Genomic DNA, 26627 nt, shown 5'->3' on the forward strand with positions numbered 1-26627 from the left:
TTTACACACACACACACCCCCCCATACAGACAGGACAACTTTACAGGGAAACTAAGAGGTTCATCCGGTAACAGAGGAAGACACTTTAGTGGAAACATCCTAGCCACATTTGCTTTTTGTTATATTTAGGTTATTTTCTTTGATACGCAACAGTGAGAAAGTTAATATCACTGGTAAAACCTCAAGTGAAATAAACTCAAGGAATATGTAAGGTAAACATTATATATGAAACACTAACTCTAACCACAAATCAACACTAAAACAAATTCTGTAAGTGTTTTATTTATCATTGAAGAAAAAACACAGCAGCAAGTTCTGTGTTGGCTTCAATAAGACCAAAGAGTTAATCTTTAACATAGCTACTACACTCCAAAATTGAAGTCAACACAGTCATTACTACAAATTACTTATTGAAAGAATCTATTCTGAAGAGAAAGGAAATTAGGAAAAAGAATTTAAAGAATTCCTCCAAACCACACATTTATAAATATTGTCATATTTAAAATGCTTGAAAGGCATGAATTCTCCATAAATGGAAAAGCAGTTTGCTATTGGCAACAGAAACAACTCAGCCACAGTTTACCAAATGCTTTAAAATTTAAAAGCTATATCTGTTTTGGATTCACACTCCAGCAGTATTCTCGTCATTATAATAATGACCACAAGTTGGCTTATACTCACCTTCTTTCAAGTAAAATCTACCAAAAACTCCACTGTATCCAATGTGTCTAATGTTTACTGCACTTACAGTAAACCTAAAAACCTTCTGAATTTAGTAAATACCTCAAAGTACCTAGAGGTATGTCTCAATGGTGTGAGAACTGTTTCAGCTCCCTGTTTTAGAGACTTCAGATACATTCTCTATAACAGAACCTTACTTCATTCCAAATTAATACCAGATATTTCAAAATCAAAAGAAAAAAGATCAGTTCTATACCAAGATATAGGTGTTACTCAATACCTGAAGAATTCTCATTTTAAATTTATTTTTAGTTTTTCTTTTTTGTAAACAAATGATTGACGAAATAATGCAACACCTTAAATTCAAAAACATGGCGTGGTTTTCCAACCGTCTGTGGATGCGGTGCCTGATCAATCTATTATATAGGATTAATACAAGTTCATGCTTTTTGTGTTATGGTGAGACATTAAAGAATCCAATTTAGATTGGTTGAAGCACAAATATAATAATCCTTGAATGTGATCAAACCCATGTAAAGACATGAGTTTGAATCCACTATCTTGAGACTTAACGTCGTACTGTGGTCCATCCATCTTCATCAGTCTCATTTTTAGTACGACGAAGAGATTCCCTATCTTTCTCAGCTCTCCAGGAGGTCTTCTCTTTCTCACCTTCCCTTTCTCGGTCTCGGTCTCGATCTCGATCTCTTGAAAGAGCTGCGGGAGGAACACGACGAGGAGTATCCCGCTCTTCTGCCCTGTCATCTTTCCTGTCATCAGTACGTCTCCAAGAACTTACTTTAATTAAAAGAAAAGGAGAGAGAATAAATTTGTACTGTATTCTATCAGCTCAGACTAAATAGAACTGAAGCAAAGGAATGCCTCAAATTACTCAGAAATCCAGTACTGAAGATGATCGAGAATCTTCATTTTAAAAAAGCTAAATACATTTTAATCATTTTGATACAATTTCTGAAAAACCTTTAAAATAGACAAAAATACCAACTTGCAAGCAAGAAATCACTGGCTTGGGAAGTGTCCTAATTTTTAAAAAATTTAGGATAAGGTGACAAAAATCTGGCTGGATAAAAATTTTTTACAGGATTTTTGGCTCCCGTTGAAGACTTAACAGCAAATAAGTGAAATATATTTCATTATACTATAAAAGAAGAAAATACCCTCGATGTAAAACCAAATAAATAGTAAAAGCTTTTGAGGCAAAAGTGCCATGGTCATTTTAAACAAAATGCAAGTGAAACTGAAGTTGCTCAGTCCTGTCCGACTCTTTGCAACCCCAGGGACGGTAGCCTACCAGGCTCCTCAGTCCATGGAATTTCCCAGGCAGGAGCACTGGAATGAGTTGCCATTTCCTTCTCCAGTAACTTTGTGAAGACCATGAACTTTAAATGGAATAAATGATCTACTTGGCCATCTTATTTTTGGTGTTCACACAAGTTAAAGAGACAGTAAATCCCCTCATCAACTGTGGCTCCCCGGTGTTCAGCGGTCACACAGAAAACACATCTCTACCTTCCTCACGCTCTGATCTGAGAGGCGGTCCTCTTCGGTCCCTGTCATCCCGTCTGTCCCTTAGATCACGGCGATCATCTCTCTCACGACGCCGGTCATCGCGGTCCCTATCGTCACGACGACTTGCATCTCTCCAGCTTGAAGACTCCTCAGCTGGTCCTCTTCTCCAGCCACCTTCATCCCTGCAAGCCAATTTAAATGACAAGTTCTATTGTTAGACAACATGGGTAAATTTAAGTGGATATATAATACCCAGATCAGCAAATAACAGGAATAAACTTTAAAGTCGTGAGTTGACCTCAAACTGATGCTTCAGGCATGAAGTCAAATGAGAACATCTGGCTCTGCATTGTCCAAAAGAACAGTTATTACCCCTTCCAAACACTCAACAGTCAAACGTGACAGCTGGTTACTGTGTGGACATTACATCTACAGGACACTTTCATCCTTGCAGGAAACTGTACTGAATTGTGCTGATCTAGATTAGATTAGTACAAAGCCACTTTGACCAGATGAAGACAGAACTCTTAAAACTAGTAAAAGCAAAGGGGTTTTTTAATAATTTAAAAGCAATAACGGACCTCAACCACAGGGGAAAAGTAATGGACAGGGAAGAACCTGGACTGGTTCCACCACCACAGAGCCACACCGCCTACAGACAGCACCAGCCTGCCTGCCTGTCCCCTCTTTGAAAAGAGGAATCTGGTTCAATTAGACGACCTCTAAATTTTTTAAAATCTATGATGCTACTAGATAAATATATGAAAGGGGGGAGCATGTTTTTCAAAAATGGCTGGGAATGCATAGGACAACATTAAAGGAATTTTAACCGTAAGACCACAGTCTTAACCAGAGTATCAAACCTTGGCCGTCTGAAGCGGTCGTCTCGATCACCATCTCTCTCTCTGTCTCTCTCTCTCTCCCTCTCTCTGTCTCTCTCTCTCTCTGGGTCCCTGTCGTTCTCGTCTCGATCTTGATTATCTCGGTCTCTCTCTTTTTCCCTCTCCCATTCACGGTCTTCTGATGGTCTCGAGTCTCGAGGTGGACCCCAACTCTCTTCTCTGGCTTTTTCTTTCTCTCTCCATCCACCTAGGTTTTAAAAAAAAAAAAAAGAAAATTTCCACTCAAGAAACAGACTGGCAACAACAAATCTTGATGTTAATCCATCACCACTATAATGGCTAATTAAGACACTCTAACATAATTAAAAAAAACTAAATGCATTTACCTCATTTCACAGAACCAGCTCCTATTTTGACTACCTATTATTGTTTTTCTAACATATAACACATAGGAACTTTATGTTCCATATGTAAAGATTTCAGGTATAAAAATCTGTAAACCTGTTCTGACAGTGAAGACAACTCATTTAAGCAGAGAACTTCAAGGGTGAGGGGTAGGATCTAGATCTGAGAGACAGAGCCCCAATTATGAGTTCATGTGTATCTTTCAACATTTTCAAAACCTTTCTAACAAAAAAGACTCTTTCCTTTTACCACCATAGTTCATGAACAAGGACAAAGCCTTTGGCCCTCTCAGTATCTCACTTAGCCATGGGATGTCCAAATCTAGGAAAAATGTATGCACACAAATGCACAGGCGCACACAGAAAAGGAAATGAGAGGAAGCAGATTATTTCGATGAAAATCTCATAGCTGCAAGGCCAACAATTATCATCACTACCATTTATATTCCGGTGGGCCACAGCACTAGTCTAAACCGTCTATTATTAGCTCTTTCAATTGTAGCCACAGCTCTGAGATACGCAGATTATTCCATACCTGTTAATTTGCTACTTGCTAAAAATCTGTAATTCCAAAATTAGCACTCCAGCACTTTCACCAGTCACTCCAGGCAGGTACCCAGTGGTGACATTTGAGCCACCTGATGGGCCTGCTCTCAGCTGAGCTAAACAGGCAATGCTGTCTTCTGGCTGCAGCTCTCCTACTTTAAACAAGCAGCCTCTGAGTGGCCTATTTAGTGCCACATTTCCACTTTTGTTGTGCTTCTTTTTAGTGATTTCAGTTACCCCCAGCATTCTCCCAAACACAAAAAGGCAATGGATGTGACTTAGGGAGAAAATACAGGTGTTAGATAAGCTTCTTTCAGGAATGAGTGACAGTGCTGTTGGCCAGGGAGTTAAATGCTAATGAATCAATAATACACATTAAATAAGGTATCTTTAAACAGAAAATTAAAACAAGGTTATGTGTTGATTGGCTGGAAAAAACTGACTAGAGAGTTCAGGAAAAAACAGGAACCTAACCTAGTATTTCCCTTAGTAGCAATGGTTCAGTATTCACTGACTTTATAAAAATGTAATTATCATGAATTAATGAGAATCTACTATGCTATTATCCCCATGTTACAAAAAGCACAGCAAAGTTAAGCTTACCCAAAAGTCACAAAATTTCACAATGGAATCAAGTGAGAAGAAACACAAGTATGCAACAGAAACCACTCAGGCTAAGGGGCAGGCAGGTGCTCAAACTGCTTTTAAAACAAATTACTGAAAAGACATCAGTTATTGAAAAGATACGAGGAGGATGAAAGAGCAGAGTAAAGGAGAACTCCCATTTTATACAATTAGATGGACAGTGATGCCCCTAAAGAGAAAACGTGTGTGGGTTTGGTTTTTTTCCCCTGGGGAGGGATGGAGGTGTGGGCAGGGAGGAATTCTGTTTTCATAGGTTGAGTCTGAAGTGTCAGTGACCAGGTGCTACACAAAAGTTGGAAACTCAGGTCTGAAGGTATGGGGAAAAGTCATCTGGGCAAGACAGTAATGAAGGCATAGACCTGTACACAGTTACTTGAGAATAATAAAAATTATGAAGCGGGGATAGTTCCTTGGTAGTCCAGCAGCTATAAAAATTCCACTCTCCCAATGGAAGCCTGGGTTCGATCCTTGGTCAGGGAACTAGAACTCACATGCCACAAAATAAGATCCTGCGCTCGGCAGCTAAGTCCCAGCTACTGCTGCTGCTGTTGCTAAGTTGCTTCAGTCGTGTGCGACTCTGCGCGACCCCATAGACGGAAGCCCACCAGGCTCCCCCATCCCTGGGATTCTCCAGGCAAGAACACTGGAGTGGGTTGCCATTTCCTTCTCCAATGCATGAAAGTGAAAAGTGAAAGTGAAGTCGCTCAGTCGTGTCCGACTCTTAGTGACACCATGGACTGCAGCCTACCAGGCTCCGCCATCCATGGGATTTTCCAGGCAAGAGTAATGGAGTGGGGTGCCATTGCCTTCTCCCAGCACAGCTGAATAAATTTTTAAAAAAAGTATGAAAGGATGAACAGGCCCAAGACCGAGAAAGGAAATGGGCTCCTCTCATGAACATAATGCCATGGTTGACAAGAGTACAGACAAATGATTAGTAAGTATATTTTTATTTTTCATTACTTCTACAAGTAGTCCAGTCCAGGAAGGATCCTGAAGAACACTGATACTTAGGGACGAGCACAGAAAGAAGAACCTCAAAGCCCTGAAATAGCAGGAACACGTCTTACTTAACAATCAAAATGTAAGTTGTCCTTTGAGACCTGTGTTTTTCTTTGAAATAACCTGCTACCCTTCATAGAATAGTGGGGATTAGCTGGTATAAAACTTCAGGTAGCATTTGTAAATATATATAAAGCATCCAATTACCACAATTTTACCTGGTTTGACAAATGGTCTCCAGGGACCAGGTCGTGAATCATCACCCCTTCTGGGAATCCGATCATCATCAGCCCGTCTTGAGATCCGATCGTCATCCATGTTTCTCCAAGGCCCCCTGTCATCATCTGCACCGCGCCTGGAAAATCTGTCATCATCTGCACCACGCCTGGAAAATCTATCATCGTCGGTATTCCGCCAAGGTCCTCGATCATCATCCAAGCCCCGCCTGGGACCCCGGTCATCATCCAAGCCCCGCCTGGGACCCCGGTCATCATCCATGCCCCTCCTGGGACGATCGTCGTCAGCATTCCGCCAGGACGAACGCTCATCTTCCGCACCTCCTCGGCGCGGCCCCCGGTCCTCATCCAGCCCGCGTCTGGGTCCTCTGTCCTCATCAGCCGTGCGCCAGCTTCCTCTGTCCTCGTCCAGTCCCCGTCTAGGTGGTCTGTCGTCATCCGCGTGACGCCAGCTACCCCTGTCTTCATCGCCAATTCGTCTGGGAGGCCGGTCATCATCTGTGCTACGCCAAGAAGGCCGGTCATCGTCCGCCCCCCTTCGAGAGAACCGATCTTCATCAGGACCACGTCGTGGGCCTCTGTCGTCATCCATGCCACGTCGGGGAATGCGATCATCATCTGGTCTAACAGAGGACTCTCTCTCTTCATCATCCCCCAGGCGCCTCGGTCGGTCATCGTCTCTTCTGTGAGGTCTCTCTTCGTCCCGCCCTTCTCCACGTCTCCACTCCCTACAGAGTAACAAGTCAAACACCTTTAAGAGTACACTTAACAAAGTACGTCATCTCTTTGGCAATGATTTTACTCACTTCCAAAGTGTAAATTCACTAATCTTAGTCCCACAAGAGTATGTTCCAATTAAAAAAAAAAAAAACACAAAATCCAAAATTTTATGTCAACAAATAAACCAGTAAGCAGACAACTGCCTCTAAAAGGTATCTTCATTTTCTGAGGAATGCCTTAGCAATTTCTAAATCTATTACTACCAGCTTTCAAAACGACAAGAAAAATACTATGAAACCATTCACTATACTCTAACCTCAAATACCATTAGTTTAGGAAATTAAAAAAGAAAAACCTAAAGCACATATTTTCAAGATATCTATGTCAGTAATTACAGCAGCACTGAAGTAAACCATGACAAACATTTCAGTAATAGATACACATACAATTCTTCATGACTCCCTTTTCCCCAAAATAAGATACTAACAGGACCTATGATTAGTCTCTTCTCCTTAATTCTACTTACTTCTCTGGAGGGCCTCTTCTCCACTCAGAATCTGTTTCGGGTCCTTTTCTCCAAGTGCCTTCTGTATCTCTATCTCCCCAACGAGAGTCCTACATTGAGCAAGTGAGAGTCACTACATTAGCAACACCGCTGATAGAAACTGAACGGGAACCTCAAAGAGCTAGTTGCTATAGCACAAAGAGATGAAAAAAATAACTGAAACATTAAAAGAGATAAAGAATAGGATTTTGAAAGGCCAGAAGAAGAGAAAAGGAGAAAAAATCTTCCTGAGTTAAGACAATTCAATATGCTCTACGTAAGCTGAATCCTGACTGATGGGCACACGTGCCGAAAGGGTGAACAGTAAAGACCTAAGCTTAGGCAGCTAAACAAAGACTTGGTGAAACATTAGAACTTCTTTTCTCAGAGCTTCCTAGGAATACAGCAGAATATCTACTGAACTAAAAAGATCAAGACTATTGTCAAGAACCCTCTCTCTTCCCGCTAAGTACTAGGACAGTAAGCACAGACAGGTCTCTCAACTTCTGAAGGAGGATGATTTTGAACTGGCTAAACCAATGAACCATTATGCAACTGTGAGAGAAAAACAAAACTTCTTGTGAGGCATATACAAAAATATAGAATATACAAACAAAAAACTTACACGCAAAGGGGAAATGATACAGTGTAAACATATTTTAAACTAAATCACCTTGCCAATGCAGTTGTGAAACTGCTAAGTGATTTCTAAATAGAAAACATTGTTTAAATGCATTGGAGGCAATAAATTTAAGTAAAGCTTTTAAACAGATGTGGTTCAGACAGTAAAGAATCTGCCTGCAATTCAGGAGACCAGGGTTCGGCCCCTGGGTTGGGAAGATCCCCTGGAGAAGGGAATGGCTCCTCACTCCAATATTCACGCTTGGAGAAGTCCATGGACAGAGGAGCCTGGCCAGCCACACAGTCCCCGGGGCTGCAGAGTTGGACACAACTGCACGACCAACACAGGTGCTACTGCAGGAGACACAGAGGCCTTAAGCCTTACGGTGTTCGGGCTTCTCCGGTGGCTCAGTCAGTAAGACTCCACCTGCCATTCAGGAGACCTGGGTTCGACCCCTGGGTTGGGAGAGCATGGAGGAGGGCACGGCAACCCACTCTAGTATTCTTGCCTGGAATCCCCATGGACAGAGGGGCCTGGCGGGCTGCAATCTGTGGGGTCACGAAGAGTCAGATGCGACCAGCACAGCAGTGCTTGTTTTGTTTGTTTTGCACATTTTGTTTGTTCTAAAGAAAGGGAAGAGTTCTCAAAATCTACAGACTGTAAGTGTAGACTTTGAAAAGAATGGATGGTCAAAGAGCAGAGCAAAGCATGAATGCCAAACAAATATCAGGAATAAAGCCTGAGACTGCATTTCTAACAAGGGATGTTGAATACTGGCTGGTCCCCCAAATTCATCTTTGAGGACCCTTACATCATAGCAAGTAGTCAGTCACCACAGTTAGCTACCATGTTAAACATGAACAGAAAGAACTGAACACCCTCCAACTGAAAGGGAAGGGGGAGCTAACAAACAGAAACAACAACAACAAAGGATGAACACAGAACTGCAGAAGCGGATAAAAACCTTTGAAATCCATAGCCATGGGTGGTCTACCTCATCTGCTTCAGAAGAACTGAATTAACAGGATGTAGCAAATTACACACACACAAGCAAATCACACACACACAAGTGCCCAATAGAAAAAGAACACTAATAATAATTACCAAGACTAACAAAACTAAAAATCCATTCATATATTATAAAACAAACTGAAGGCTACATAACTAGGAGCAGACCCTCCAATAAAGGGAAGCACTGATACAGGTGTGGCACAGATAAAGGCTCAGAGCCATGGCAGGCAATAAACCCTCCAGCCACTTTCCGCTAACCTTAAAAAATAGCAGTATTTCATTTAAAGGACAGCACAGACACACTGCAGGAAAAACAAAGAGCATGGAGGCAGATGTCACAGACACAGTAAAAGCTAACACAAGCTCAGAATAGCTAGAGCAGAAGTGACTAAGGAAACAGCAACTGATGAAGCTAACAAAACGACAGTAAACATAAAAGGCCTTGACTGCTAGGCTGTGTTTGATTTAGTTGGGCTCCAAGCAATGAGTACGACCCAAAGGAAGGTCTGAAACCGAAAGCAGAGGTGACAATCAAGTATGTGTTATGAAAAACCAAGCAAGCCACAGTATAGATGAAGGTCTGAGGCTGGGGGGAAAGATGACAACCAGGGATAAGACCTGTAAGTAATACAGGCAAAAGAAACCAGCTGAATTAAGGCAGGAGCACAGGGACACAAAGGAGGGATGGATATGAAACAATGTGATTTAAGGAGGTAACAAAGCTACTGCCAGAAGCTATCAGATACCCTTTTTATACAAGATAAAGTCAGAAGCACTGGTCGCTTTGGACACGAATGGAAATTAAAAATAAACACTTAGACCAGCATTTGAAGCACCTGGTAATCTTGTTAAAATGCAAATTCTGGTTCAAAAGATTTGGCTCTGAGCCTGAGACTGCATTTCTAACAAGGAATGTTGAATACTAGCTGGTCCCCCAAATTCATCTTTGAGGACCTTACATCATAGCAACTCCTTTCAAGGAACCAAACATATTCCTCTTCCATGTGACTGTGTTACTTTTCCTCAAATACTTCATTTCATGGGATTAGTTCTTCCTGACAAGTACTCTAAAGCCTATAAAATCCCAGCTTGCTAAGACAAGTCTAATCCCCTCCCCATCCTCCTTAGGAACCCTCCGTCTTTGGAAAGATAAAGCAGTATCAGACTTAAATCTGAACGATGTGATTCAAAACACCATGCCCAGACACTGACACACGAAGACAGCTCTGATATGCAGAGACCTGGCTGTTAACTACACATCAGGTAACACTGACGTTCGTACTTACCTTTCTAGAAAGTGAGTCATCACCAAGTCTCCTCTCCTCCTCTCTACGACGCTCCCTTTCTTCAATTTCCAACTCCCTCTGACGTTTTTTCCTTTCAACTTCTTCTAACTTCTTGACCCGCTCCTGATATTCCCGAAGCTCCTCCTCACGCTTCGCACGCTCAGCCCGCTCTCGCTCTTCTCGCTCTGCACGACACATGAGGTTATAAAATGTGCCTCCCACCCACACGTTCCCACCAGTGCTATACGTCTACTTTTCGGGTATTAGAGGCAGCATAATGTAGAAAAAAACTCTTTTTAAAAAGTTTAAAATAGTTTACAATCAGCTAAACTTGATTATCAGAAAATATTCAAGGAAACAAGTATTATCCTACTCAACACAAGATATTAGAATCCCACCCCAACACCTGAGCATCTGCGATGCCACAAAAAGGATCATTTGAGAAACTTCACGTGGCACGTTTTGCTCAATAAATGTTAATACTATACAGACTACAATGACAAAAAATACGAGGGCAAAGTTTGTGAAAGAACACCAAAATCGTTGAAATAGGCTGGCAGAGGACATTAACAGCCTCACAGGTAACACACTGCAGAGAACCAAGTCAGGTTGTCAGCACCTGAGAACTCGTTGGCTGCAGTGAAGCAGCTAATCGCCTTGGCGCCACTTTCCCGTTTCCTAAGTAAGGCTGTAGAGAGAAGACCTATTATCCACCTTGCCGCACAGCCCCAGTCTCGGTCTAAATAGTCACCTTTTAGCATCTTTTCTTCTGCCCTCCTCTGCTCTTCCTCTTCTTTTTCTCTATAGTAGGTTATCCTTCGTTCTTCTTTACGCTGCCTTTTACGTTCTTCCAAGCGATTATGACGTTCTTCTGCTAATCGCTCTTCAAACTGTTTCAGTTTTTCCTGTAATTGAATGATCACCAAAAGAAAGGAATCAAATTATCAAGGGCTACAAAATGGCAATAAGTTACAAAAGCATGATTAAGTCTGGTGGAACCATAAAAAGCAACCTACAAACCTAAAAATCAAATTTCCAAATAATAAGTTTTTGCATTGTCAAATGGTTAAAACTTTGAATTGACAGTATTATCTATACATAGTGGATTTATATAAATGATTAAATCAGAGTCTAAGAGCAGGACTTTTCGATCTAGTTTTTTTTCTCTTTCTGAATCAAAGAACAAAAGTTTGTATCAAAGGCAAGTTTAATGCAGTCTATTTTCACCTTCAGAAAAAATCCTTTTATAGTGATGGCTACTTAAGTCTAGGAAATAATTTCAAGACATCTCTATTAAAATATTATTTGAATGATGATTATGTTTGCTCAAGACAGAGAATGTACCACCACACTGAAGAATCCTTAAGGCAAAAGCTCACGAATAAAGGTTTCCCTGAACCCAAGAAGTTCACCTCATAAACAGACTGTCGTGCTGCCTTGAGCCGCATTACAAACAAATCTCTGTCTTCAAGCATTCGTGACATCCGGTTCTTATGTTCTAGAGCCTTTTCCCGTTCTAGCTGCATCGTAGTAATCTGCAAACACATGATACAAAGTTAAATTTCAAAGTGCTAATCATCTGATTATGAATTTATCCCAAATTTCTGACAGATATTCTTGAAGTATAAGTATTTCCTCTGCCCCCTCCATTCTGCCCCTGCCATACCAACAGATCCCTAGGATGACAATGAGGAACAGAAGATGAATAAAAAAGACGTGGGGCATCTGTAAGAAACAGCTTTAACCCCACAGCACCATAGCATCACTAACTCAATGGACACGAGTTTGAGCAAACTCCTGGAGATAATGAAGGACAGAGAAGCCTGGAGGGCTGCAGTTCATGGAGTCACAAAGAGTTGGACAGGACTTAAGAGACTGAACAAAGACAACCACAAAATTTATGGAGGAAGAACTAAATTGTGTGTGATAAAACAACAAATACTTCATGGCTTTATTATTTACTGTATTTTCTTCTTTAAAAGCAACTGGAGGGATTTCTCTGGCCCCTCCAGGGAGTATGGGTTTGATCCCTGACCAGGGAACTAAAATCCCAAATGCCATGAGGCACAAGCAAAAAAAAATTTTTTTAATTTTGTTTCAATAAATTAACTTAAAAAAAAGCAGCAAATCCTCTCAAGCTTTCTCTAGTTTCGTGTTAAAAGAATTATCACACAAATTCCAACTTCTAAGAAAACTGGAAAAGATGGTTAACACTAGGCCCAGAATGACAACAATCCAATGAAAGCAAGAGGAGGCAGCCAGCACCGATATACGTTGTCTCCTGCCTGTGGTTACTTTTTTAACCAAAATGAGGTCACTCATTTTTACTACAAATTTGGCCACTATAAGCATTTGCAAATGTTGCTTTTGTACTGTTAAGTACATATAAACAAATAAAACTCCTGAAGGAGCTGTCAGTCTCACACACACAGACTATATGATTCCACCTGTAAGAAATACCCAAGGCAGGCAAGCCTAGAGACAGAAAGGAGCTAAGTGGCTGCTGAAGGAGTGGAGAGAAAATGGAGCGACTGCTAATGGTATGAAGTTTCCTTTGGGGTATGTTCTAAAATCAGATTGTTGCCCAATTCCGTATACTAAAAATGTCGATTGCACACTTTAAATCTGTGAATTATTATCTCCATAAAGCAGTTTTCAAAAAAAAAAAAGAAAGTTCAGCTATCCTTTGTACTTTACAAGTTTCATTTTTTAATCTCTGTTTTGTAAATGTCTACTGACCTGTTTGTATACAGCCACTAAAGCACAATTTCTGGTGAAATAATACAAAAATCAATTTGAAACCCTTTTCCCATTACCGGCTTTATTATACTTGCTTACAGTCTAAAAATATTACAATTAAATTAAAGCCTTACTCTTTCTTCTTCTTGTTGTTCCCACAGATCCATGTCTTTAATTCTCTGTTCTTCGTAAGCACTCTTTATCAAGGGGATTTCTTCCAAACGCTTAGCTCTTTCAAAGTAGTCAATCTGAGTATCATGAAAACAAATGTTGTTAAAAAAAATCTTTTAACTTGGCATGTTAAAGTTCACCAGTTCTTTCATTTACCTTCTTTTCTTGATTCTTTAGGCGTTCCTGAAGTTCCTTCTTTTCTTTCTCCAGTTGTTCAACCTGTTTAGCCATGATGAAATCAGGATCCAATTCTTCAAGGTCCTGAAAAAGTAACAGAAATGTACCACAATTAATAAGAGTATAAAAGAAGTGCATACCAGTCAATATGGAGCACCATTTCTTTCTAGAAATGGATCCTAAATTACTTTATTTCAAAAGGGCAAATGCTTACAATGGGTAAATTCAGGCAACAGAAAAATGTTTTAAAAAGGCTTATTTGATTGTGAGGAAAAACAATGTAATCATAACACCTACTTCTTATTCCTGTATTCTATTGTATCCAAACTCCATTTCAACAGTGACTAAAAACCGTGGAGTCACCAAAACAAATGCTTATTTCATAGACTAATGAACTATTAATAGCTGTAATCAAACTGAGCAAAAAAACCAAATAACCTAAAGTAAACCAATAAATGGTGAAGAATTGTGCTTCTAAGAGACCTGAATAAAACTGGAATTTTAATTTATTAATACGCTACATACTTCAATGTCAATATCTTTGAATGCTTTGGCACCCAGTTCTGTCTTCTTGATTTGCTCCAAACGCTCACGAACAGTTTTCTTCTTGATTTGTTCATGTTCCTGTAAGATCCGCTCCTTCTCTCTCTCCTTTGCCTCCTGTCTCAGCCTCTCTTCCTCAGCCTTCCGCACTTTCTGGAGTTCAGCTTCCCTCTGCTCCAGTTCTTCTTTCTCACGCTGAATATTCAGACTCTCAAGCCGCTCTTTTCTTTCCTCAATTGTTTGACGGCGAGCCAAGATACGCTGGTGCTCTTTCCGTGAATTTTTAAGGTATGCAGTAACAGCCAACTGATGCTGTTCTTCTTTCTCTTGCTTCAAGAACAAATGCATTAAAAATATTTTTAAGTGACATAGCACAGTATCCAATACCAAAAATATTGCTACATACTCCTAATGTATTATCCTAACATGTATTTGCATTTAAAAAGAGAGGATAACGTTATTCAACTACTGGTTTCTAGCACCAAATACTATGATGCTACAACTATTCAAAGTCTTTAACAGCAATGACATAGCTGAAGAACCTTTATCTGTTAGGCCAACTTTTATCTGAACCACGTGTACTATAGTGTTCAAGCCAAGGAGAAAATACTAACAGAGTTCACAAACAACTTAAACAGAAAGGCAAGGCATGATCACAGTCCTCCCTATGTGGAGGGTCATCAGCTGTGGTTTGTTATCATTCATCACAGTACTCCTATGATCACCTTAACCTGTTATTCTGACCCACAGAAGGCAGCTCAATGATCTGTGTTATCTGACAAAGATATTTAACAAAATATCAAAAGTATCAAACACAACTCAAGAGGAAATATATAATAAATCCCTTCTCTGAGATATCATTTCAAACCTTTTTGTCAAAGACCTAAAGGGCCCCTCATAATTCCATCATCCATTTCTCCCACAGATGCATACCAGGATATGAGCTGGCTTAATGACTTCAAGTGCTTTCGCAAGTACTGAGGACATGGCGGTCAGCTGATTTCTTATCTGTTCTGAAGGCATGCTTTGCAGATGAGGACCAATTGGAGCATCTTCTCGAGTAGCATAATTCAAATCAGATCCAAAACTAAGGGTCCGAGAAGTGTGGTCAATACGAACCTATGAAAATTGAAGAGTATTATCAATAGTTAAATCTACATGCAAATATAAAGTCTTGATACAAATGAGTAACTTTGATTAAAATTTCAACTTTAAGAAAAAAAAATCCACTGAAGAATGTCAAATATCAAAGCTAGAAACCTCAATTCAGTAAAGCTTTAAAACAGTGCCACTCTACCAAAAGCAGAGAACAAAGAGTATGTGTTTTAGTCCTTAGGCCTTCCACCACCTCAGTGTCCCCTGGAAGCACCTACCTGCAGGTCGCAGTGCCGAGCTGCATCTACTATGGCCCGTTCCAGTTGGAAAGCATCAACAAAAGGAACCAGAGAAGTCAAACGAGAAAACTCAATGCTCTGATAAATTTGTGCCACCTGCATAAGAAACACAAGGTTAGTAATAATAGCTATCATTTACTCAGCCATTGTTACGTGGAGTCTCGTGGAACAGTAGAAAGTTAGAAAGTTAGCCTATTTTTCAAAGAAAAGAAACTGAAGCTCAGAGTATGTAAACATGCACTGCTGGAGCCAGAGTTAAAATCCAAGGCTAATGAAAAGATTATGCCATATTTCAAACCATCACATAATCCTTTCAAATCCTAGTTCCGTAAAAACAAAAAACCCTAAATGGTCACATATTTGTAGATAGAGACCTGCTACTTACCTAATTTATCTGAACAGTTAATAAAACTGTTTGTCTGAAGGAGACTGGCAGTATTACTATTTAGTTATACTGCTAATTAGCCTTCAATTATTTGTATAGCACAGAAGAAATAACACTGCTCACATACAAGAGAGAAAGCAGGTCAATGACATGTGCACAAATATGGAAGTTAACATATAGTCAACGCTCTCCACCACCAATGAAACAATGGAAGACACAACAGGATCATTTAAATCATACTGTAAACCATAATATTCAAACTTAAGTATAAAGCTCAACTGCAATAGTTAAAAGACTGACAATACTGGGACTTCCCTAGCAGTCAAGTGGTTAAGAATCCACGCGTCCAATGCGAGGGGTACGGGACCCATCCCTGGTTGGGAAACTGAGATCCCACATACCACAGGGTTGCCAAAAAAAACTAAAAGACTGACAATACTAGTGTTAGCAGGAAAAAAAGCTTTCTTCATTACTGGTGGGAGGGTCCATGAATTCAATCTCTGAGGATCTGTTAAAAAAAGTTTTAAATGTGTAGACTATGACTAACTCCACTTCTTAGCTACAAAAGTGACAGAAGTATGCAAAGATACTTGTAAAGAAGTTCACTATTTCAACTTATTATGGCCAAAAAAACTAAAAAATTTCCACCAATAGTCTGAATAAACAAACCATGGTACTTTTAGACAATGAAAAACTACGTAGGTATTAAAAGGAATAAGATGTACATGGCTAACTCTTTAATAACAAAAAGAGACAAAAGCAGCTATGAATTCTGTAAAATAACTAGTTTTCAAATCAAACACATAAAATAATTTTGGTGAGGGTTAGAATTTGAGGAAGCTTTTTTCTCGGCTATTTCTAAATTTTTTAGTTTTGTGATCAGAACAATCAATGGAACATTCCCAGCTGTTCCATGAAACATCCATTTTTCCATCTTTACCTGCTGGAGAAGCCGGAGTATGGTGTTGTTCTGCAGTTGTGGAACATACTGTTGTAACTCTGGTTCCTTTTCAGGTTGCTCCCTAACCCAATTGAGAACCTATAAAATCCATTAAAAGAGTTATATTTTCTCTACAATAAATACTAAAACACTTGTGATACTTTTTCATTTTCTTCACAGACAAAATCACCACACAATGCAAAGAAATACAAAATATAACAGGAAGCTACTTACTCTTGTGTGAAGGTGACTGACAGCAATGGCTAAATTAAGTCATGCTGCTAATTTACCTCCGAAGGTTTATTTAGCACATCAGAAATATCTTTTCTCTTGACACAAAGAAAAAAGACAATGAAATGTGCACCGAATTCGAACACATAGGATAACACTCCTCTGTTAACAAATACGGGACTAACTGGGAGGTTGTGACTGACAAGTACACACTGCCGGGTGGAAAACAGCTAGAGGGAAGCCGCGACACATAAAGCTCAGCAGGTGCTCTGTGATGAGCAGGGTGGAAGGAAGTCCAAAACAGAAGAAGACATATGCATGCATATGGCCGATTTACTTCACTGTACATCAGAAAAACGGACACAATGTAAAGCAATTACATTCCAATAAAAAAGAAAATACAACGTAAAACCGTAACAGGGATGGCTACATGATAACATCACCAAAGCTTACCTTTGTGACTCTCTCACAGAGTTTTAGTGGGTTAAATTCGACTTCCAGCCAATTGTAAAGGTCTTTTACTTCTGGGACAACATATTGTAGCACATTGAATCTGACCTACAGTAAGCAAAACAAAAGGATTAACTGCTGAAGGTATTTTGTAACTGGGATTCTGAATTGATTATAAATTAAATAAAAATATCAGACTGGAGATCTGGGAAATGACTGGTATTTATCTAGCTCAACCACCTCTAAATTTACCAAAGAGAAATCCAGGACCACTATGTGGAGTCTTTTGCCCCAAATTATGCAGCTCTCTACAGTGAAACCCCACAGGAATTTACAAAGGAAATAAAAACTCATCAATACAATCAAAATATGTACAAAGACAATTCATGTGGCCAACACAGATCAGTTTATTATCAATAAAAAGTAAATACCAGTTTACAAATGGCTGTATCAGAGAAAACTTATTACAGCAACACTGCTCAGAAAGCCACAAACTCAAAAGAAAAAACTCAGGACAAAACAGGCCCTGATTCACATAATATACAGAAACAGTCAAAAAAATAACAACTATATTCAATACATGAATATATCGCACCAATGAGGACATATTTATGTGAGATTTAAATTTCCTATAAAATACACAAACAGGCAAAATTAATCTGTGGTGTTATAAATCAGGACTGTGGCTACTCTTGGAGGAAATAGGAAAAAGTGGTGAATAGAAAAATCTTTTTGAGAATTTACGCAATTATACTTAGGACATGTACTTTAAAAATGTATGTTACAGTTTAATCATATTTTAAGTTGATATGTGAATAGAACTTCCTTGCACAATAAAGCTGTAGCTTGTGTAACCTGCCCTCAGGTTATGGGACATCAGTCCCTATATCAAGAAATGATAAAAACTCATCAAGAAATGATAAAGAAATGATAAGAACTCAAGAAATGATAAAAACTCATCAACACAAACGGCCACCTATTCTATGGCCATTAACAAAAGAAATCTATAAATAACAAATCCTGGACATGGTATGGAGAAAAGGGAACCCTCTCACACTGCTGATGGGAATGGGAATCAGGGCAGCCACTGACAAAAACAGTATGGAAGTTCCTCAGAAAACTAAAATTAGAATTATCACATGATCCAGCCATCCTTCTCCTGGGCATAGACCCAGAAAAAATAATTCAAAAAAGATCCATGCACCCCTACTACTGTGAACAGCAGCACCCTTCTCAACAGCCAGGGCATGGAGACACCGAAACGTCCATCAACAGATGAGCTGATGAAGAACACACACAGCGGAGCACTATTGAGTCATAAAGAAGAATGGAGTAATACCATTTGCTGCAACACAGATACAACTAGTGATTACCACACCAAGTGAAGTCAGAGAGAGAAACACCATACAATCACTTTCATGTGAAACCTAAACTATGAGACAGAAACAGACCCACAGATAGAACAGACTTGTGCTTGCAGGGGAATGGACTGGGATGCTGGGGTTTAGTGACGCAAACTGTTACACACAGAATAGACAAACAAGATTTCCTACTGAATAGCACAACTATATTCAGTATCCCAAGATAAGCCACAATGGAGAATATAAAAAAGAATGTATATAAAATTAAATCACTTTGCTGTACAGCAAATGAACACATTATGAATCAACTGTACTTGTATTTTAAATAAATCAATGTTCTGGATTTTCCATTGAGCACCCCCTCCAAATAAGGAATGTACTGAGACAGGCTATCATCATCTACTGAAGTATACTTGCTTCCCAAGCTTAACAATCTCTTAGGAACTTTTTGAGTCTGTTCCTGAGATACTAGAATCATTCTCTAGGTGATTATGAATTTAGCTACATAAACCTAATACTCAGGTCTCGACCTTGTACATAGAGTGAACTCAAGATTTATAAAAGGCCTCCTGACATCTAGTTAAGCCATTCATCTGACACCAACTAGAAGCCTTCTTATAGGCATTTATTTATGGGTCCAATGAGGACCCAAACGTGAATGTCCTGCCTACTGATCCTGACCCCACCAACAGATTCCTACATCAGTATCATAACTGATCACCTTTAACATCAAGGTATGCTACATGAGCTCAACAGATATGGATAATACTTCCATCAGGCACACTTTGCAGTATTTAAAACAATTTTTTTTAATACTTATTTGCTAGTTAAGACCTCTTCCTAAATACAATGCTCTTATTTAATTACGTTTAATCCTAATTCAGGAGATGGCAATGGCAACCCACTCCAGTACTCTTGCCTGGAAAATCCCATGGACAGAGGAACCTAGTGGGCTGCAGTCCATGGGGTCGCCAAGAGTCGGACACGACTGAGTGACTTCACTTTCATGCACTGGAGAAGGAAATGGCAACCCACTCCAGTGTTCTTGCCTGGAGAATCTCAGGGAGGGGGAGTCTGGTGGGCTGCAGTCTATGGGGTCGCACAGAGTAGTACATGACTGAAGCGACTTAGCAGCAGCAGCAATCCTAATTCAGTCCCATAAAAACATGCCAACACACAAAGCCGGTTTTTATAAATGGCAGCACAATAAAACATGAAGGCATTCAGAAAGAAATATCATTTCATAGGTTGTTAGTTCTTTTGAAAAATTTACCACAAAGGGAACTTGTCTTGCTACTATAACAGAGAACTGTTACAAGAGAAAACTATCGCCATATACAAAGTATATTAACTTTTATCCAAACTGATTGACCCTGCCAGTGAAGGAATAAGGCCTATATTCTCTAGCATCTGTCTCTCTTTTTTCTCTTATCCTGAAGTAATTTGCTAGAGGTGTACCACAGAAAACACTAAGTCAAAACTACTGTGAATCAAACTCCTCTGGACTACAAATTCCATTTAACTATCACTTGCCTGGCAGGTAACAGACACTAACATGATAAATTCCCACTGAATTAGACAGTCCAGTGTACCCCTGAAATAAGCCATGATTGTTCTTGCCCATCATACTTCCCTTATCAAGGGGCCCATGCTATTCCTCAAAGCTAATCTGAGTCTTGTCTGCTGCATCCAATTTAACTCCAGCTCATTCAAGACAAAACATCTCACCTCAACACAGGGCTGACTTACACCAATGTTTCTCAAACTTGTCCATGCATCAGAATCCCCTGGCAATGCATCAGAATTCTCAGCATTTAATCATAAATTATAAAACCTGATCATAGAGGGTTCTGTTCAAAGCTGTTAAAGAGTGCTAAAACTTATACCAACCATATCGTTAATAAGGCCAATTCGCGTTGGTGGGGCTTGCAGGCCTAGCAGGGTTGCAAGGCGACGCTGTTTCTCAACTATAATGCCGTCCATATCCAGAAGTCGAGCAATATCAGTACGCTCAGGGGTAATAGGGATGGAAAGAGTGGCCAAAAGGACTCTAGTAGACATTCTGGAGAACAAAGTTACAATCTGTTAAATTTGCAAATGTTGATAAGCAGAAAGATACTTCTCTAATTATCTAGTACAATATGCCAGTGATAGAATATGTATACCACCACTATGAACTGGCCTCCTAAGTGTTTATCAAAGCATGGGATTAATTAAAAAAGAAATGGATTATCCTAAAATGAACCCTTGGAGAAACAGAACTTCACCCACCCACTTACTACTGTCAGTGTTTTCTAGCTAAAGAGAAAGACTGTGTTGAATGCAACACAGACACACCTGCATGTACCCCTACTTCCTTATAAAAACTATTAGGGAAGACTTTAAAACTAAGAAAAAACTAACACTTAAGAGGGAAAAGTTACAAGGATCACAAAAACATATTTATGGGAGTTGAGGGCAAAAGTTAAACGTTAGCTTCCTTAAAACACAAAACTCGGGGTGAATTTGGAGCACCAGAGGACACCAGGGACTGCGGGCTCTGGAGCCCACGAGTCAAGAGTTGGAATCTCAGCTTCACCATTTCCAACTGGAACCCTAGGCAAGATACTTGATTTTCTAAGTTACAAGGTGTTGGGAGGGTTAAGGAAAATAATGCACATATAGCCAAACAGCCTGATGATTATGACAGCACTCTTACAGTCTTTTCTAACAGAAGACTATAGAAATAAAGAAAATCAAGTTTTTTCCCTTATTCCAACAAACAACGATTACATATATAACAGATAGTGAATGACATAATGAACAGTCCTCAATAGTTTTTTAAGGGACTTTCCTGGTGGCCCAGTGGTTAAAACTCTGAGCTCCCAATGTAGGAGGCACAGGTTCAATCCCTACTTGAGGAACTAAGATCCCACGTGATGCTCTGTGTGGCAAAATATACATATATATACACGGAAGTGCCAAGTTTTAGTTGCTCAGTCGTGTCCCAACTCTTTGCAACCCTCATGGACTGCAGTCCACCAGGCTCCTCGGTCTAAGATTCTCCAGGCAGGAAGACTGGAGTGGGTTGCCATATACACTAGAAAAAACTCAGTTGGTTTCATGCACTGCTTACAAGCTAAGAAAAACAATTTGGTGTATGTACTTCTATTAGAGACCGAAATAACATGGTCTGCCAGTAAGAAACGGCATGTGAGCTGCCTAAACCCAACTAAAATGTATAATAAAAACCAAACATGACTGAAACTATATATGTAATGCTAAAAAAATAAAAGTCTTTAGATTGTTAGGTTATAGTCTATCTACATAAAAATACACATGCCAATTATTTACAGAGTTAATGTTGTATAGCTGGGGGGGGGAAGTTACTTGATAAAAGTACTCATTTTGGGGGGAGGGGGTCTAATCAGTTCCTAGATTCTAAATACCTACACTCAGTTAAGGAAGCTAATACCTTAACACTGCCTTTCCTAACATTCCATTTTCTCAACTGGAGGGTTGGTTACCAGATAAAAGATAGCTACCGAAGACCAAGAATACTGCCCAAGAATACCACTGAGATTTTTTGGTAGTTAACAGTTAGAAGGCGTGCTGCTGGCAACCAGTGGGAAAACCAGGGATGCTGCCAAAGACCCTAAACACACAGTCCCCTGACAAAGAAATAACCAGCCCCAAATGTCAACAGTGCAGCTGAGAACGCTAATCTAACATTATCATGCCATTTACAAGATAGTTCTTTTATATCTCAATACTATCCAACAATAAGATTCTTACCTTTGCATCTCTTCTTGTGTAAGATTCTTTCTCATCTCTCTAGATAAATGGTAAAGACGATGGAGTGTCGATGCATGAAAAAGAGCATTTCCAGATTTCCAAAATACAGTTGAGACTTTGTTATAGTAATTTGCCATCAACTGAGGCTTGGGCGGTTTTTTAGATAAGGAAAATAGCCCATGAATATCTTCCACAGCTTTGAATGCTTCCTAAAATTAGTGGTATAAATTACAGTCATTACATTCTAAACAAACAAAACAACAACAAAAATCTATGAAACTTAAAATATATTACACTTAAGAATAAAAATGGCAAATAAAATACCTTCATGTGTGGTTCTTTTTATTCATAATTTAACTATCTGATATATCTCAGAAAACTAACACAATTTCTTAGACTGCCCGTGCCTTTAAAGAGTATCGTACCACTTGGGGGAATATATTTTTAAAGAATCTGGAAGGACATAAAACACAACATAAAGGCTATTTCTGAGTGTTAAGATAATGAATAAATATTTTCTTCCTTTTACTTATCATTTTTTCCATACTAGGCATGTTTTACTTGTCTTCTATTAAAATTTTTTCCTTTAGTTCAGGTATCTTAAGGGTGTACCTGCAGAAAAGGAAAATATGGGAGAGCAGGAGATCACATTTTCATTGGCTGAAAACTACCAATTTTTAGTTTCTTCCTCTGCAATTTCAGTAAGATTTGGTGGGGGAATCAAATATATAAAAATAACTCATGAGAAAATGTCTGCAGAATCCTTAGCGTAAAAAAGTCCATGTGGACAACAAAATGCCCACTACCAAGATCTCTGATGTAGGATCCTCACTGTGCAAGCTTCCCAAGTCTGTGCAGCACTGAGAGATCCAGGGGACAGTCTCGGGCTGCATTTCTCCAACTCTCTGTGGTGAAGGCCAAGTCTGTCTTTGTGATTTCTCAACTGTTGCCATCAGTACTTAATAAATTACTATTAAAATAAGATGGAAAGACCACCTGATTTTTTAAATCCGGGTAAACAGAGACAAAACTACCATGAAATTATTTACAAAATTTTGTAAAGGCATACTCTCTAGGCATTGAGCCACAATTTGAGCCCTGAGGTCTGAAAAAGAGATTAGATGATTTGGCTTGGAATTGACAGCAGGCATCAAGAACCAAAATAACTGAGACTTCTTGTCCCAAACTCTTCCTTCTCCATTAGACAACCTCAAATCTGTTACCTAGCTACTGAAATTAACCAAGAGACACCAAGACGCAGATACTCATTAAGAGAAGAAAAGGTAATATGGGTTATTATTACTACAAAGAAAAGCCAAAATAGTTCACAACATACCTGCCACAATTCCATGCTGATAGCACTGTCCAACTGAACAAGCCTGGTTTCCAAATGCATAGACTGGCTCTCTGGATTATTAAGGTTGATTGCTGTACTTTGGTTATGGTGGCGTTGAATCTGAGACAAATGCATTCTCAAGTTGTCACACAACTTACGGAATTCGGCTTTCCGGGTATATTGGAGGCAGAATTTGAAAGCTATAAGCATAAATTGTAAAATATATTAGGTACTTTCCACCATAAACTTAGTATTTAAACAGGTTCTATTTCATGTATTAAGGTCAGTTATCTTAACAAGATTTACCAAACTCAGCATCAGTTTTAAGAAATGATCAGTTGTAACTCACTTCATGTGCCCTGAGCACCTTTTAGACACAGTCATCAGTCCTGGTCTAAGACTGAAATGGTTCTGAGAGCTAAGGAAGCTATTTAAGTTTAGGTCTAAGAGGGACTCACCTTTCAAACACTTATCACTTCAAACCCTAAAAGAGCAAAAAAATTCTCGTCTGAAATACAATTAACTCTCTTACCTACTTTACTAGAAAACAAAGCTTCTGCACTAACTGAAACGGAATAATACAAATTGGGGGTCTGTGGTAACCTAATTTCAGTTGTGCAGATGTATAAATGAACTACCTGCTCTATCATTAAAACACATAATTTTCTACTATCATACATGCAATACTAAAATAACTTCTTTGAATGTCCTTTGTCAATCCCTTAAAAAAAGAGTATTTCTATTTCAATAGGCCTGAAACAGAAGGATGCAGTTTAACTACAAGTTAATATTTAACGCAACTGTTATCAAGAGGTCCTAGTTGCCTTGTGTTAAATGCTAGCCATGTGGGCAAAATGAAACAGATTCTAATACTCCTAGTAAGCTATTCTTAGTCACATAATCACTTAAAACTTGAATAAACAAAAACAAATGCCATATTAAAAATGGTGACAAGCTTGTGCCTAAGGCTAAAAGTAAGAAAAAGCCAAGAGCCACTCATGTCATATATAGTTAAAAGGCTGCACTGACAGGAAGATAAGCTGCAACAGTAAGGCAAAAAGACAAGATTAGGAAAACAAACTTAATACAGTTCTCCAGATTAAAAGTGCATGGATACTTTTTACGGTGATCCTGAGTCTTCAATAAGGTTTAGTTCTATATTCAATAACACTCCGGAGCTCAGAAAGACCTTAGAAACCCAGTACATGGTTAAGTAGCTTGCTGAAGAGTATGCTATAGAGTCAAAAGTATTGATAGAATCAAGTTTGCCAGAAAGCAATAGAAAAGTTTATCTTTTCAGTCACTTAGAAAACTCCAAAATGACTTTAAAAGGTGCTTCAGACGTCAATGGAAAACACAGAATTACCTTGACTAATGAAACAAATTTCTCATTTAATATCCAAATGAATGCCAATCATCTAAAGAAAGAATTAAAACTATGTAAAGTAAGTACTACAGAGAAAAGGAGATTAACTTTAACAGTTAAACCTTTCGCAAAACCTATGCTTGAGTCAACTTTTCAAAGCAGTTCTTGTTTTACCTTGTTGGGCAATATCATGGTAGAGACGCTCTACTCTAGAATTGTTCCGAAGAAGGTCCAAACACTGTCTGTATGATTCCCATAGGAATTTAACCCATGGAGTTAAAAGTAATCTGTCAGTACGATCCTGAGTGTCTTCACCACTTACAGCACTTAGGAGAACACTACAAAAATATTTAAAAACGTTGAAAACAATTTTAGACATGGTTTCCTACTTTGCCATATGATTATAAAACCAAAACCAACAATGATCATTATAAAATAGTTCAAATTCTATCTACAACTTCAAACATACTGTAAAGCTATCACTTAGTCCAAGTATTTGAATTCTTAATCTGTATTAAAGCCATTTAAATTAGTATACACCCTATCAGATGGTTTAATTTTTCACTTTTATGAACTCTGAACAGTACATGACTTGAAGTTACTGTACATTTAAAATTCCAAAGACAAACATTCTTTCTAATAAACATTTACTTCAAATGGGGACAATGGAGACAAATGTGAAGAAAAACAATGAGAAAGATCTATTTAGCAATTTAGCCCACATACCTCTCAGGAGTTTGAATATTATCCAGATCTTCTATGTCTAAGACCATCTGCTGGGACTCTTCTTTAGCAGCTTCTGTTTTCTCCTCTGCCAATTTCAAATATGCCCTGACAACATCCTCTAGAGATTTGATGTTCACCTAGCCAATAAATAAATAAATAAAACTCGTCTCCCAACAAACCAAAAAATATTTTAAAAGCAAACTTTATGGTATAAAACAGTAAATATGAAAGGTAAATGCCTCCCAAAATGACTAAAAGCACTTACTAAAATATAAAAACCCAGCTGTTCATACCTGTTGACAAATGTTCTTATACTGATATAAGCCTTCTTTAGCCAAATGGCTCTTGCGAAGATCCACACAAAGTTCCAAGTATTTCAACATAATCGGCTCGTGTATCTTTTGCCATGTTCTATGTTTCTTACTTTTCATAACATCATAAAGAACGTCCAGAGCAGGTTGCTTTTTGCCAACTTCAAGAAATTCTGGAACAGTAAATCAGGAGAAAATTAATTATGTATGCTATATAAAAACCTAAATCTTGCTTTTTAACTTGGCTGTTTTAATTTCCCAACCTATTACCATCTCCTTTGAGGTCACAATTTATTTTTGATTTCTAACACTATGCCAAGGTAAAAAAATGAAAAACTGATACTATCTCAAATATGACCTATGCGTAAAACTAGATTTCACTCAATTCCTCTGCACCAATTATATCTAAGTTACTTTATAAAGTTCTAGAGATTCAAGTCATGAGGGTAACAATCTCCCCCTTGAATAGGCAGAAAAAGCAAGTGTAACTTCAGTCACAATGATCTGGCTGATGCATTTCTTGCTAGTTTGTATTAAGACTTAAGGTAGAAAAAACAAATTAGATTGACTATGTTCCTTTTAGATCAATAGACTATGTGGGTCTATTGCAGGGCTCTATTTTATCATTTCTCTACTGACCTGCCTAGGCTTCTG

The 26627-nt window shown here is 38.8% G+C and overlaps 1 protein-coding gene and 2 non-coding genes across 3 annotated transcripts in view; all 3 read right to left on the bottom strand.

The window, feature by feature from the left end:
* Positions 1 to 673: 673 nt before the first annotated feature.
* EIF3A (eukaryotic translation initiation factor 3 subunit A) overlaps positions 674 to 26627 on the bottom strand; it is a 31097-nt gene continuing 5143 nt past the window's right edge. Inside the window, exons 2-22 of the mRNA NM_001206314.1 lie at positions 25956 to 26146; positions 25663 to 25799; positions 25111 to 25274; positions 23571 to 23770; positions 22235 to 22443; positions 20351 to 20522; positions 17103 to 17207; positions 16419 to 16517; positions 15073 to 15189; positions 14633 to 14818; positions 13682 to 14029; positions 13136 to 13240; positions 12943 to 13056; positions 11482 to 11604; positions 10821 to 10974; positions 10070 to 10254; positions 7133 to 7221; positions 5869 to 6614; positions 3075 to 3300; positions 2212 to 2393; positions 674 to 1479 (exon numbers count right to left, since the gene is read on the bottom strand). Of these exons, the coding sequence (NP_001193243.1) occupies positions 1250 to 1479; positions 2212 to 2393; positions 3075 to 3300; positions 5869 to 6614; positions 7133 to 7221; positions 10070 to 10254; positions 10821 to 10974; positions 11482 to 11604; positions 12943 to 13056; positions 13136 to 13240; positions 13682 to 14029; positions 14633 to 14818; positions 15073 to 15189; positions 16419 to 16517; positions 17103 to 17207; positions 20351 to 20522; positions 22235 to 22443; positions 23571 to 23770; positions 25111 to 25274; positions 25663 to 25799; positions 25956 to 26146 (4082 nt within the window). The 3' untranslated portion in view covers positions 674 to 1249. The remainder of the gene's footprint in view (positions 1480 to 2211; positions 2394 to 3074; positions 3301 to 5868; positions 6615 to 7132; positions 7222 to 10069; positions 10255 to 10820; positions 10975 to 11481; positions 11605 to 12942; positions 13057 to 13135; positions 13241 to 13681; positions 14030 to 14632; positions 14819 to 15072; positions 15190 to 16418; positions 16518 to 17102; positions 17208 to 20350; positions 20523 to 22234; positions 22444 to 23570; positions 23771 to 25110; positions 25275 to 25662; positions 25800 to 25955; positions 26147 to 26627) is intronic.
* LOC112444559 (small nucleolar RNA SNORA19) lies at positions 15507 to 15636 on the bottom strand. The gene has a single exon (XR_003032911.1). It is a non-coding gene; the product is annotated as a small nucleolar RNA SNORA19 (small nucleolar RNA).
* On the bottom strand, positions 16653 to 16782 carry LOC112444560 (small nucleolar RNA SNORA19). The gene has a single exon (XR_003032912.1). It is a non-coding gene; the product is annotated as a small nucleolar RNA SNORA19 (small nucleolar RNA).

Source organism: Bos taurus, chromosome 26 (genome assembly GCF_002263795.3).
Source record: "Bos taurus isolate L1 Dominette 01449 registration number 42190680 breed Hereford chromosome 26, ARS-UCD2.0, whole genome shotgun sequence".
Classification (NCBI taxonomy): Eukaryota; Metazoa; Chordata; class Mammalia; order Artiodactyla; family Bovidae; genus Bos; species Bos taurus.